Source organism: Gavialis gangeticus, unplaced genomic scaffold (assembly GCF_001723915.1).
Source record: "Gavialis gangeticus isolate Ggan-Ray unplaced genomic scaffold, GavGan_comp1, whole genome shotgun sequence".
Lineage (NCBI taxonomy): Eukaryota > Metazoa > Chordata > Crocodylia > Gavialidae > Gavialis > Gavialis gangeticus.
The window spans coordinates 46,533,040-46,547,636 of NW_017728995.1; the positions used below are offsets into that span (position 1 = coordinate 46,533,040).

At 41.6% G+C, this 14,597-nt stretch overlaps 1 protein-coding gene across 1 annotated transcript in view; it reads left to right on the forward strand.

Moving 5' to 3' along the window:
• The window catches only part of COL4A4 (collagen type IV alpha 4 chain), a 183,852-nt gene that overhangs the window by 60,150 nt on the left and 109,105 nt on the right, over nucleotides 1-14,597 (forward strand). Inside the window, exons 10-20 of the mRNA XM_019503074.1 lie at nucleotides 125-187; nucleotides 719-754; nucleotides 948-989; nucleotides 2,489-2,569; nucleotides 3,981-4,034; nucleotides 5,322-5,381; nucleotides 5,991-6,035; nucleotides 7,385-7,438; nucleotides 7,919-7,988; nucleotides 9,629-9,733; nucleotides 11,098-11,262. Of these exons, the coding sequence (XP_019358619.1) occupies nucleotides 125-187; nucleotides 719-754; nucleotides 948-989; nucleotides 2,489-2,569; nucleotides 3,981-4,034; nucleotides 5,322-5,381; nucleotides 5,991-6,035; nucleotides 7,385-7,438; nucleotides 7,919-7,988; nucleotides 9,629-9,733; nucleotides 11,098-11,262 (775 nt within the window). The remainder of the gene's footprint in view (nucleotides 1-124; nucleotides 188-718; nucleotides 755-947; nucleotides 990-2,488; nucleotides 2,570-3,980; nucleotides 4,035-5,321; nucleotides 5,382-5,990; nucleotides 6,036-7,384; nucleotides 7,439-7,918; nucleotides 7,989-9,628; nucleotides 9,734-11,097; nucleotides 11,263-14,597) is intronic.

Consider the following 14,597-nt stretch of genomic DNA (forward strand, 5'->3'; position numbering starts at 1 on the left):
GGGGGGGGGGGGGGGGTTAATTTGATTTGGTTTTGGTTTGGTTTGCCAGGTAAGTTTGTTTTGGGGAAAAGTCAAGATATTGGGGGTTTCACAAACAAATTCACCTTTTGCTCTTTTTCGTCAGGGATCTAGGGGTGCAAGGGGAGCAGTGGGCCCACATGGATATCACGGCCAGCCAGGCTTGCAAGTAAGAGTGACAATTATGCAGCACTGTATTTTGAAGATATATATAAGCTATTGTCCATTTATCTAAAAGCTCACCCAGATGTATATTCAAGTCGAGCCATTTCTTATGAGGAAATTCATTAAAAGTGCTAGATTCTGCCTACTGCTTACATAAACCTGCAGTGTAGGAATGAGGGCAAAACTTGTGTGCATGTGAGTCATGTCATGGCAGAATTCCAGCTCAGGGCCACAGAGGAATGCTGCCAATGCTCTCTCCCTACTCCCCTCCCTCGGATTTGCACGAGGCCTGGGGGGGAGGCGGAAGTGGTGGAGCCAATGCTCATTTCACTAATTGACCAGTACAGCTTACCTGGAAAGAGAAGGCTGAGGAAATAGGACCCCAAGGGAGGTGAGCCAGCAGGAACATGCCCTAAGTGTACGCTGGGAAAAATCCTGCTTCCAGATGTTATCCCTGGGAAGGGGCAACTTTGGAACATTTTCCAAGCTTCAGCTTCAAATCAGAATATTAACTTTTCTAACTCTTTCTTTAAAGGGTGCTCCAGGCCACCCTGGTTTGCCAGGTGAACAGGTGGGCATTTTTTTTAATAGAGTTTGTACAGTCTCAGTGAAATATATATTTATTCTAAACTTTAAAATGTTGTTTATGATTATTTGTTAGCAAAGTTTTCAAAAAAAATGTCTTTTAATTGAATTATTATGCATGCATTTTCCTGGTTGTCTTCACTTTGCATGCATATTTTTGCTTTTTTTTTTTCTATCAGGGAAATCCAGGCATTGGAGTCAATGGACAGAAAGGGGAATTGGTGAGCAAATAAATAATGGCACGAAGAGTGGCTTCACTGTAGGACTAACTATAGACTTTTATTAGCCAAGTAGAAACCAGCATAATTCAGATCTTATCAAAAGATAAAACCTCAGGGAGTTTTTACTTTTAGTGCCTTTCAAAAAGCAGTTACTTTAACTACTATTGCTTTCCCTAAGAAAGCAGTTATCCACACCTGGCCTAGCCTAATACTAGTACTTGCTTACTAATTGCATGTTGAACATTTTGATGTCTGCAAGCTTAAGGACGTGTCACCCATATATTAGACCTATATTAGGTCTACGACTTGTTCCTATCATCATGGTGTTTCAGATACTAACCACACTTGAGGCCCACAACCCTCATGGACCATAGTGTGTGATAGCCTCATGCTGCCACTGAAGGGAAAATAACATCAGATCCTGAGTTACTACATTTAACATGAAATGGATTCTGTTTGATAAACTGGGCACAGAAATTAGATGTATTTATGGGGTTAGGGTTTTTAAAAAAAATATTGAACACTGGATGTGGAACTTTTACTTGGACTAATTGGCACTGTCATTCAATAGTGCTAATTAGCCTATGTTGAACAACTGCAGCACTGCATGCTTGATAGCACTCCTGCAAGTCACGGGGGACTTGATCCCTCAGGCTATGTTCATACCTTACTTCCCTACTTCTCAGAGTCTTCCCTTTTAGATATACCTTCATTTCTGGAGCTAAATGAAGTGGGCAGCTTGGAAATAAAGAGGGATTTTCCTTAGGTCAAACAAGAAGAAGTGCAGCTCTACTGAGCAGAATTGTTTTTCCTGAAAGAAGACAATGAATGAGCAAAAAGAAGCCCTGAAGGCCTGTCCTCCCCTGAGTCAGACAACATGTGCACTTGGTACAAGTCTCCTAAGGGCTGAAGAATAGTCCCTTAAGAAATAAAAGTCTTGCTCTCCACCATCAGTGTTTCCATACTCCTACCAGCCAGTTGATTCACCTGCATTGGTACATGGGCTCCATTACATCCAACTCAGACCTGCCATTCTGGGTTTAATGGCACTTTGTATTCATGCAGCAGTCAATCCCAAGACCACAGTCCTAGAAAAGACTTTTATCTCACTTAAGCAAAAGAAGCATGTCAACTAATGGGAGCAGGACCCAGGCTTAAAGGGCTTTCTTTTGTTTACTTACATTATTTAATCACAAGATCATTTTCATGAGTGGCAGGTAAAAAAGAAAAGAAAGGGGTAGAAATCTCTCTTTATCTTTCCTTCAGCTGTTCTGTAATATTGAGTAGATATAAAGAGATTTATCTTCCTTCTTTCAAAAGTTTGCAAATATATGGACAGGCCTCATTGCAAAGTCCTGTTTACCTACAAATAAGAGTAGAAAGCATTTGTTCAATGAGTGTAAAAATATGTTAGTGCTGTAAATATAAATAGGTATCCCAGCTTCTTACTGAGTTGGCTTGGTGAATAGGATGTCTGGTTGTTTCTCTGACTTTTATAGGGTGATGTTGGATCTCCTGGACCTCCAGGACAGCCACTGTTAGTTGGCCCTCCAGGTGCCATGCTAATGAAAGGAGAAAAGGTGTGTAAATGAAAATCCACTTGTTTGTATAATTATATTCAGAATATCCATTCATTGCAAGCACTATCCTATTGCAAAGTTTTTATATGGATTGCATAATAAAATAAGTACATTTGCTTTATGGTGTGATATCCTAACATCATCAATAGAAATCTTGTTATCTAGCACCCTAGCTTCAGGCAGACAGGAGCCAGGTCAGAGTCTGCTGTAGTGCATTTCCCGCCATCTGTGTGGGACTGTCCTATTTGCCCTTCTTCTTACCCTTGACTATTAGAGGGCTCTTTTTTATTTACCTGTGTTCTTTATTCCCACTTCTGTATTCTGTACTTCACCACTGAAAAACTACAGTCCTGTTTGAAATCTGGGTTGAGTTTGTACTCATAATCGTAAACTAGTTAAAAGATTGAGCCATCTCAAACAAGGCATCAACTGTGACACTGACTCTTTCCTAACAACTCACAGTAGTCCATTTAGAACTTCTGTATATAGTCTGTTATCCTTTTTGGGAGATATTGGTTTTCTTCAACAACCCTCAAACTCAGCTGAAGTTATGTTGAAATATCAGCAACCTGGCTCACTGAATTACATATGGAAATATATATGGTCCTAGCACTGGTTTTTGAATATGAAATCATCTTCTTAATTACAATAATTCTTCCATGATAGACCTGCTATAGCCATAACTGTAGTCAAAATGGATAGAGTAAACCTAGTAACAGGGTCATGGACTGTTTTCTGCTGTAAATCCTAAGGCATTTAAAATATGGTGCTCTATAAAGCATTGTAAAAATTACATTGTGGAGTCCTGTATTACATTCTCAGCAATTCTCAGGCTCACTCAGTATACAAATGAAAAGATAAATCTAACTGCCTGTTCTGCAGACTCCATGTGGGCGACCTCTGATACAGACCAACTCTTTGGGCCAAATTCATCCACGGCTGCATCTTATTTTATTGATTGATTCCATTTATATGCTACCCTTCCCAACAAAGATTCTGGGCAACTCATTGAGGGTTGTAGTGTTATTAGGCTCTTATCCTACAAAGATTTAGGCATACATATTGTATTTAAATCAGTAGGACTACTGGTGTGTATTTGCGGGTTCAAGGCTTTAGTTAACAGTTCTTTTGACTATGTAAGAGAAGGCATAGGACTCATCTTATTAACCATTGCTTTGTTGATTCTGCAATATTAATTGGAATAAAGGGAAATATATCAATTTTGTCACTAGCCTAAGCTTCTGTGACAGGACACACACAAGGAGAAATCCTAATGAGTAAGAAGGTGCTGTTCTTTCATTGGTTTTACTCAGAATAATGTGTCAAAGAGTTATAATAAGGCTATTATTATTACTATGTCAAAGTGTGTTTTTCATACTAAAATGAACAGCTTCTACATATTTATATTTAGGGTCAAAAAGGAATGCCTGGAGTGATAGGATCTAATGGATTGCGGGGACCAAAAGTAAGTATGAAAGAAAGCATATATTTTATCATGCTTTGTTCCATTTTCTGTATGATGCTCTCAACAGAGTTATCTTAGCTTTTTTGTTATTGAAAAAAAAAAAAAAAAACTTTATAAGGAGAGAATGACTTGAGAAATAATATAGTATTTATACCATGGAATTTAAATAACACCTAAATGAAAATGGAAATTCTCATAAATCCTCTGGAAAAATCTCTTGTAAAATTCCTTTCATAAAACTGACTGTCAGATGCTACCCCTCATGAAAAGTTCAATCTTATTTCCTTTAAGAAGGTGGCATTTTGGTGAGTAGTAGTAGTCAGCAGCAACCTTTGATCTTTCTGGATTGTGGGGTATGCATGAGAGGTCACCAGAACCTTCAACGCATATACCTAGACAGTTGTATTGGAAGTGGATGCTGCTCAGACCTTCCATCCCCACCTTTAGACCATTGAGACAGTACCCAAAGGCCAGACTGAGTCCAGACATTCAGTGCCTGAATGGCTGTAGTTATATGCACATCTGGGAATCTAATTCAGTCTACCACTGAACTGAATTAGGCTTCTAATGAGTAGGGCTGTGAAAAAAAAAAAAGAATCAGAGGTTCAGGCAATCCATTACTAAGCAAGGGAGTAGACAGGACAGTATGCTCCAGGCTCGCCTCTCTCAGCTTTTGCACACAACCTGTGGCTTCTCCAGCAGTTGTTCTGCCTTCAAAAGAGTTCCATGCTTCTATGCAGTAACAGCCAGGAGAGGAATTGGCATCATGAATTCCATCTAGGTTTTCTAAAAATTAATCCAAGCTATCGGATTGCCTGGATGGAGAGGCAGTCAGGCTCTTTTGTGGGAAAAGGAAGGGTTTCAGAGTAAGAGAATATGGTGAAAAAGTGTTTGTGTATGTGTTTGTTGCTTGTTATCCTTTAAACAGTAGCATAACTAATCCTTCTCTCTTTCCTGTTTGTTTATAGTGAATACATGTTATAAAAAGAATTTTAATGTCAAAATTTTAATTAGAACTAGACAGAACCTCTTTGAAGGCACAATAAAAAAAATTAAGAAAGTAAAGTAGAGAGCAAGAGCAGTTAAATCTGTCCATGGATAAATCAGGCTAAGTAGACCTTGGGCATGATGGGATGTCAAGTTATTCCAAAGTGTTTGGCCTTAACCCATATCTGTAGATGAAATCCTGACCTGATTTTTAAAATGTTTTTTTGGAAAATGCACATATTGTAAATGCTGTATTTTTTTGAGTAATCTATGTAAACAAAGTGTTTTAAATGGTAATAGGGTACACCTGGAATTGGGGAAAAAGGGGAGAAAGGAATTCCTGGAGTCCCTGGAATAAGGGTAAGGAAGTTTCAGAAAAAAAACCAATTCAATTGTTCACAATAATTAGTTTATAAGATACTTGGGAGTTAAATATTCAAGAACATTTCAACTAGGATTTGTAGTTGCTTTAAACTAATACTAATTATTTTGCATATAGAATATTTTGGTTCATAGAACAGGGTAGTCAAGTGTCCCAGGATCAAACCTAAACTCATTATGAATTTTATGCCTTCCCAAAACAACATAGTTAGGATTTGATGTGGTAAACATTCACTTCTGGACAAAACAGTTGCTACTCTGAATAGTACTGTGAAATGGATGAAGTTACAATAGTAAGCATTAGCAGAACTCTGCACTTGATTTATATAATCTTTCCAAGGCACTTTTATGATGCAGTATGGCAAAAATTAGAATCAAGCCCTATTTAATTTGCCTTTTTCTAGGATTTAAGGTTATAGCCATCTGTATTAAAATTATTTAGAAATAGTGTGGGTAGTAGGTGTTGTGGAATATTATAGCAAATCAATTGTTTGTCAACAAAAATATACATAAGAAAGACTGTTACAAATGAAAAAAGTTCTTAAAGTACTTGGACGATTTTTATTGCTTTCTGCTTGCTTTCAATAGGGTTTCCCTGGTTCTCCTGGATCTCAAGGGTCTGTAGGAAGAAAGGTAGGAAAATATACAATAAAAAAATTTGCCCTGGTAGGGCAGGTGTGTTGCTAATTCACTTTCCACGTAGTTTATTTTTACAGTTTCATAGTTTCTAGGGCCGGAAGGGACCTGAACATATCAAGTCCAACCCCCTGCCCTGGGCAGGAACAAGTGCTGGGATCTTAATCTAGCCAGATATCTATTCAACCTCCTCTTGAAGACCCTCAAGGGAGGGGAGAGCACCACCTCCCTTGGGAGCCCATTCCAGAGCCCAGCAGCCCTAACCATAAAGTAATGCCTCCTGATATCAAAATGAACCTACTCTCAATCAATTTGTGGCCTTTATTCCTTGTTATCCCAGGTGGTGCCCGGGGGAACAGAGCCTCACCTAGTTTCCGCTGTTCCCCCCGGTGAGTTTATAGGCAGCCACCAGATCCCATCTCAGTCTTCTCTTGTGGAGGCTGAATAGATTCAGGCCCTTTAGTCCATCTTCGTAGGGCCTAGCCTGCTGCCCCCCGACTATGCGAGTGGCCCTCCTCTGGACCCTCTCAAGGTTAGCCACATCCCTCTTGAAGTGCAGCGCCCAGAACTGGACACAGTACTCTGACTGTGGCCTGACCAGTGCCACATAGAGGGGAAGGATCACCTCCCTGGACCTGTGTGTGATACAGTTCATAGCCTTCTGACTCATGAGATACTAGTTTCTAGTACTGTCCTCTGTAAAGCTGAATTCTGAATCTGTAGCACCACAGCAAATAAAAAAAAATGTACATTTCCTATCTAACTCCCCAGTTGTTTTATAATTCTAGTTGAGGTCATAGTTACATTAATTGTCAATTGCACTAGTGTGCAAATAATTCACATCTGAATTTTATGCCTGATATGATTGTTTTATCTTCATTCCCAGCCTTTATCTACTGCTCCACCCAAGCAGGTATTGAAGCCTTGTGGGTAAATCTGTCCATTAAACTGAAAAGGAACTAAGGTGCTACTGCCCTAATTAGAGTTGAAAGACGGATGCTTCCCATTCACTGATGGCTGTTCAATGGATCAGTCAGCAGCCAGCCAGCCAATTCTATTTAAAGTAAAAAAAGGAATCTGTTGACTAGCTTACTCTCTGATTCAGCCCAAAGTATCCTGGGACACCGTTCCAGTAAATAGGTGAATATCAGAAAGGTCACCTTTTGTTAAACAAAATAGGTCCTTTGAAAATTTATATAAAAGTTCTATGAAACAAACTACCAATACTGTTAAAAGATGACGGTATTGTGTGGTGTGATACAGCAGCTAATTTCTATTAAAACTTAAACTACGGAACGATCAATCAACTATGAATCAATTCATAGTTATTTTCTAATTAATTTCAGGGAAGAACAGGATTTCCTGGTGCTCCTGGCCAGGCTGGCTATTCAGGCATGAAGGTAAAAAATAAAAGCTCAACGGTCTGCATGTTTTGGTCAGCTAAGATAATTCCCACAAGTATCAAGCTGGTACCCTTTCCCCTTTCAAAAATATTTAAGATCCATTCCCTCCTCAGTGTTTACAAGTGAGGACACAGAGGAAACAGCATTCACCTGTGTACCTTGAGCCACTTCTTAGTGTTATTTGTATAGCACCAAGGAGCCCCAAGTCATGGGGCAAGACCCTACTGTGCTAGAAGTTTACAAACATGGAACAAAAAGCTGGTTTCTGCCCCATAAAGGCTACCATCTAAGTAACCATGTGACCGTGGTGCTGTAACCTTCATCCTTCCTTGACCCATCATGTTAAAATTAGCTTTTAAGATTTTAAGGGCTGTGACAAAGTCTATCCATTTGTAGGTACTTAGCTACCCCTTAATTATGAGCTGCTGCATTGTGCACTGGTGTTTATTAATAAACTGAATCATTGAATTCTTACAGGGAGATCATGGAGAACAAGGGCCACCAGGCCTGCCTGTTTCTTATGGAGCACCACTTTTGCCTGTGAAAGGTTTCATTTGCTTTGAACTTCTTTTTCTACTGTACCCAATTACCTAATGTGTTGGAGTAGTCAATGGGCGTTGAGGGTGCTCTGCACCCGAGACCACCAAGTCCCAGCTGGCCACACCCTCTTTACCTACACCTATAAATATCAGTGGTTATTGCCCGGGAGGTACGGGAAGATGGGATATGTCTCTTGACATGCATTATACACAAAATACTATATTTTCATGCACAAAGTCCCCACAAATAAGACACGCACCTTGTTTTGGGAAGGCAAATTGAAGACAAAAGGTTTTTCCAGAGTCATGGCTGAATGCAGGTCTCATGGAGCAGGCATGCAGTCTCTTTTTGAGCATCACTCACTCTCTCTCTTTGACCTGTCAAATTGGCAGCGGTTTTTGGCTGAGCAGCCAATTTGGCAGCAGCTGGGACAAGGTTAAAACTTTAGCTGTAAAGAGACAGTGAGTGATGAGTGGGCTCTGACTTTCTTGGATGCCTGTCACAGAGCAGCTGTGGCAGCCATTTCAGCATCCCCGTGCCTCTATTTTGGCATAGAAATCAGTTTCTGTGCTTAAAACACACACCCCAATTTTGGAGGGATAATTTTTGTGGAAAAGATGCGACTGGTTTGTGAGTAAATGCAGCAACTGTTTGCAAACCTATGTGCACACACAAGCTAACCCAGATCTGCTGACCTAGTTCTTGATTTAAGCCTATTTAGGACATAGCCATAAGAAGAAGTCCCCTATGAGTACTGGAATGGATATAAGCAGGCGAGGCTTCCTTTAATGCTGCAGAAGTCTCATATATAGAGTTACTGCAGCACAGACAGTAGGCTAGGCTTCAGTTGAAGCCTGCAACTTCATGTCTGGGACAGAAATTGTAGTCTTCTTGAAGTCAATGACAAAACTTTCTGTAGGCCAAGATTTCACCCCCATGGTTTCATTAGCTTTTAAAGCTGCATCAGATGAATATAAGTTCCAAAAATTGTTTATTGTATCGTCGCGTGGTTTTATGGTGTGCAAGCTTGTAACAAATTTTAAGCTTTCAAAAGCATAATGCAATATTATCATTAGCAGCTAAAATGATCACATCTAACATGTGAATGCTATTGAAACAGAAACACTGTAACAAAAAATTAGCATACTGCATATACAGTGGGAATAAATTCTGCTCTTGTTCACACACAGCAGCTCACAGCTGAGGCCTGAATTCAACAGAGCATCTCTATTCAGTTGCCTTTTATTTGATTTATGTCAATGGACTTTCAGATCAGGTCTCAGAAAATTTATTCTTTTATATAATTTTAGACATGGGATTAAGTGGAAATTAAATTTAAAGCTGCCTGTAAATGGTAAGGGAAAAGGGCATGGCAAATAGTCTCTAGATAAGCCCTGCATCTATATTCTTCCCTGTAGTATCCATTCTCTGCCACCATAACATATAGGATACTGGGCTAGATGGGCCTCTGGTCTGACCCAGTAAGACACTTATGTTCCTATAATAACTAAAGTCTCATCACCTTTTAAAATTTAATTAATTTATATTTAAATGGTGTAATACAAACTAAAGAAAGGGGGATGTCTTTTAATTATGAAGGTTCCCAGATCATAAACATAAATCACCACTTCCTATGATTTCATATAGGTCCTAGAGGAGACCCGGGATTTCCAGGTCCTGATGGAGAAGTTGGGTCAGATGGACCAGCTGGTCCTTCAGGCCCACCAGGAAGACCAGGTGAAGATGGAGCAAGTAAGAGGCTATAGAATGGAAAGTAATCATATGTGAGCTCTATACGGTCCTTAACTGACCAGCCAGTAGAACCTGTGAGCACAAAGCCAGGGCAGTCTTTTATTATTTTAGCCTTTGCATAATTTTAGGATACAACTTGAATTTTGAGGAGGCAGTGTGCGGTTGAGTGATGAAGGATTATATGGCAGTGTGGAGAATTCCCTGGATCCTTCAGCTGCACGGTTCATATTTTCTAATGTTTGAGGTTTTTAAAAGCTGAAGATTAATTTAAACTCTTTGTTGATCTCTCTGTTTTTCTTTGCTTACAAGCGTTAGTATGTCATGTATGACTTGAATTGTCTTCAACCATAAAATGGCATTGAAAAGACCTTTTAAGAGAAGAGTGTTGTATTCCTCTTCGCAACAGCCCCCCAAAGCACCTGAGAGCCAACACCACATAGTTTGGGCTCTGTGGCTTTGGAATGGGGTAGCATGCGAGATGGGGCCAGGCAGTGGAGGCTTTATTTTACATGGCAGGCTTGTTATTATGCTAGTGGAAGTATAAACCTGCCAAATCAAGAACACAAATGATTCTGCTAACATAAACTTGATCTTCGCTGTTCCTTCACATGGGTTCAGTGGAAATACAGTGGGATTAAACAATGGAAGCAGGAGCAAAGTGGTGGCACTAGGAGAACAGGTCCTATACAAAAGAGGGAGCTTCCATTTCCCATGAATCCTGGAGAGCAAAAAGGCTTGAATAACTTCAGTAGGGTTGGAGTGTTATTGTAGCTGTGATCATTCAGGAAAAGTATTGGAGGCAAGGGTTTTTTTTGATGACATCTTTTATTGGACCCACTGTATAGTTGGGAGAGGTTTGCATGAGCTTTATGACATTAAACTGAAGAAGGATGTTTTATGCCTGAAAGCTTGGCTAGCATATACAGTTGGTCCAGTAAGAGGTATCACAACAAGCCCTTACTCCTTGAATACCTCTGTCCCCTCAGCTTCCCCAAAGTCTTATGCCTCTAAAGCAGGGCTGTCCATTTTCAGTACAGCAGAAGGCCACATGCTAAGCCATACACTTAATGAGCCCTACACTGCAGGGGCAGGCCCTTGGAATTCCCTCCTTCCCCTCCCCTGCTGTGCAAGCTGCCTGGACCGTGCCAGTGGGAGAGGTGGCTGCAGGGACCTGCATGTTGGACAGCCCTGCCCCTGGAGCTTTGAAATTTCTGCAAGGTAAACATCAGAAAATGTGATTTTCTTGCCCTCCATATGGGGACTTTTCCACATGAAGGTCTTGTTTAGCCACTTGTTTCTTTTTCATAACTCTTAAATATTCATCATGATGCTATACTGTTCTTAGTTCATTATTTTTCCTACAGACCTTCCTGGCCTACCAGGAGTGACTGGTGCACAAGGCCATCCAGGTTTTCAAGGTGACCCTGGTCTCCCTGGAAGAGCTGAATCAAATCCAGGAAGATCAGGGTCTCCAGGCACACCAGGGTTACCAGGAGCACCAGGAAGACGTGGAGTGTCTGGAACACCTGGTAAGCTAAACAACATAAAAGGACAGAAAAAGTATATTATGAGTGAGGATCATTATGACTAGACAGTTGGGTGTGGGGGCAGTCAATAAAAAAAGGCTAATAATAATGGTTTATAGTTTCCTTTAGGTTTTCCATATAGCAGTTCATTTGCTATTCAGAAAATGACAAGTGCTTTTCTTGGTTTAAACCTGTTTTGTTGGTTTTATATTAGAGGGTAGGCTTAACAATCTTTTTTTTCACCTTAAGTTTGTCCCCCACCAGGATAATTAATTGTACAACTAGAACTGTACCCCTTATCATAAGATGTAGATAAAATGTTTTTTTACTGTGTTACTTGTTCATAGGAACTGTCTGTATTTCTCCCTTCATTTCTCCCTTAAAACTATGAACTACACAACATCTGAACTTTCATCAGCAATCAGTGAGGTAATGTGGGTATTCTGGAGTCACATCAGCGTCACTACCTGGAATCAGGCCCTTGCTTGCAAGTGTAGCAGCAATTCTAACAGACAATGAAACTAATAGCAGAAGGAGGAAAACTTTAACATAATCTGTGATGCTATCAACACTATCACTTCTTTGTTAGAAACTTGGGGTCCATGCTTCTTTATTGGGGAATAAAGATTTGGATTTTTTCCCTCCCCAATTTTGGATTTTTTAGGAGGTCATTGTTTTAAATTTATCTTGAGATTTTTAAACCTGTCTAGGTGATTTAACCTTGTAAACCAAAAAAGGGTGGAAGAAGCATATCAAATCACCTCTTTTCATAGATTTAATGGATTGTTTAGGGTCGGAAGGGACCTCAGTAGATCGTTGAGTTCAACCCCCTGCCCTGGACAGGAGAGACCAGTGGGGTCAGATGACCCAAGCCAGGTGCTTGTCTAGTCTCCTCTTAAAGGCCTTCAAGGCAGGGGAGAGGACCACCTCCCTTGGAAGTCCATTCTTGGTTTTGGCAACCCTCACCATAAAGAAATTTTTCGTAATGTCTAGTCTAAATGTGCTCTGTCAGTTTATGGCCGTTGTTCCTAGTAACACCAAGATGCACCCTGGTAAACAGAGTATCCCCTATTTCTTGCTGCCCTGCCCGCCTGCTCCCCACCCCCTCAAATGAATTTGTAGACGGCCACAAGATCCCCTCTCAGCCTTCTTTTGCAGAGGCTGAAGAGATTCAGTTCGCTCAATCTCTCCTTGTAGGATGTTACCTGTAGGCCCTTAACCATACGAGTAGTCCTCCTTTGGACCCTCTGAAGGTTATGCACGTTTCTCTTGAAGTGCAGTGCCCAGAACTGGACACAGTACTCCAGTTGCAGTCTCACCAGTGTTGCACAGAGGGGAAGTATCACCTCCTTAGACCTGTTCGTGATGCACCTTCTAATGCATGAAAGAGTGCAGTTGGCTTTACTTATCGCTTCATTATATTGACGACTCATGTTCACTTTGGAGTTGACTATGACTCCAAGATGCCTTTCTGCTGCTTAGAAAGTGACCTCCCAGTCTGTAGGTGTGTTGGTGATTCTTCCTCCCTAGATGCATCACTTCGCTCTTATCTTTGTTAAGCTGCATCCGATTTTGTTCTGCCCACTTTTCCAAGCTGTCCAATTTTGCCTGAATCCGCTCCCTGCCGTCCAGTGCGTTTACTATGCCCCATAATTTGGTGTCATCCACAAATTTGGACAGAGTGTTTTCCATGCCCTCATCCAAGTCGCTGATGAAGATATTGAACAGCACTGGTCCACGAACTGAACCTTGGGGGGAAACTCCACTACCCACGTGTTTCCAGGTCACAAACGATCTGTCCATCACCAACTTCTGGGTATGTCACATAAGCCAATTCTCCACCCACCTGACCATGTAATAACTTATGTCACAACCACTTAATTTGTTTGTAAGAATGGGATGCAACACTGTATCAAAGGCCTTTTTAAAATCCAAATAGATGACATCTACCTGAACACCTGCATCTAAGCATTTTGTGACCTGGTCATAAAAAGAAACAAGATTAGTCAGGCAGGATCTACCTGCTGTGAAGCCATGCTGGTTGCCCTTCAGTATTATTTTTCCTACTGGACTCCCACAAATGTGATCCTTAAAAATTTTTTCAAAGGTTTTCCCAAGGATAGAAGTGAGGCTAATTGGCCTATAGTTACCCAGATCATCCATTCTCCCCTTCTTGAAAATAGGGACCACACTGGCTCTTTTATATTGGTTGTCTCAAGATAAATCCAGGCAGTTGACCCCCACAGCTCTGTATTTCTTTGGGAGTGTTGTATATAAACTTAATGGCTGCTTACAGACATAAAAACAAAACCCCCCAAGAAATAGCACTTTAAACTTGGCATGCCGCCACACAGAGCCCAGAAGAAGTGCATGCCCAAAAGAGACATCATGTTAGTTTGTTCTTGTTCATCCAACATCTATACAGATTGTGCACTTCAGTAGGGCTTTTTTTGGTGTGTTTATCTAATAGCTGATTTTATCAGCTATTAGATAGAAGTGCCAAAAAGCCCTGCTGTGCAGCATCTGTATAGATTGTGTGCTAGAGCTGGGTCAAACTAATTCTTTGTTTTTTAGTAAAGTACAGGGTTTTTTTTCATGTCTGTAACCAGCAATTCTGACCTCACCTCTTATCTGGCCCAGTTCCAAGAATGATGCTGTAAGCCGGGGGGAGGCAAAATATGGCCCACAGGCTGGATCTGGCCGATGGCGGGTCTTTTTCCAGCCCGCTGTGGGTCCCTCTCTCCCGCCTGACCTAGTCACCATCCAGCTGCAGCACGTCCTGCCCCTCCTCCCCCACCCCAGGCACACAGTGGGGTTGGGGTGGCTCCGCAGCTGGACTGCCTTTCTAGGTAGCCTAGGTGATGGCAGCTCTTTCCAGCTGCTGCTGGCCCCAGCCCCAGCCCCACAGTACTGATGGGGATACACACTGCATAGATCCAACACTGCACACACCATACCTGCTCCAGGCTCGCCCACCCAGGCTCAGCAGCAGCAGCACAGGATAGAAGCCGTTGCTCAGCGTGAGGGAAAAGTGGCATCTCCCCTTCACCACTGCTGCCCATTTCTGCTGCAGCCACTTGGAGCCTGCATCCAGGTTGCTCTGTCTATGCTGCATGGGCTTCTCAGTAGCAACACAGTGCTGGCAGCACAGAGCAAATGGAGGGCAGCCTGGCACACACAGGCTGTTGCGGGGTCGGGTGCTGACTGGCTCAGGGGGGCACATGCAGGGGTCCCATGCACACCCCACCATACCCACAAACCATCCCCTACAAACTCCACAATCACAACCCAGAGACACTTCACCCAACCACACCCACCCCCCACAAACCACCCCTCCC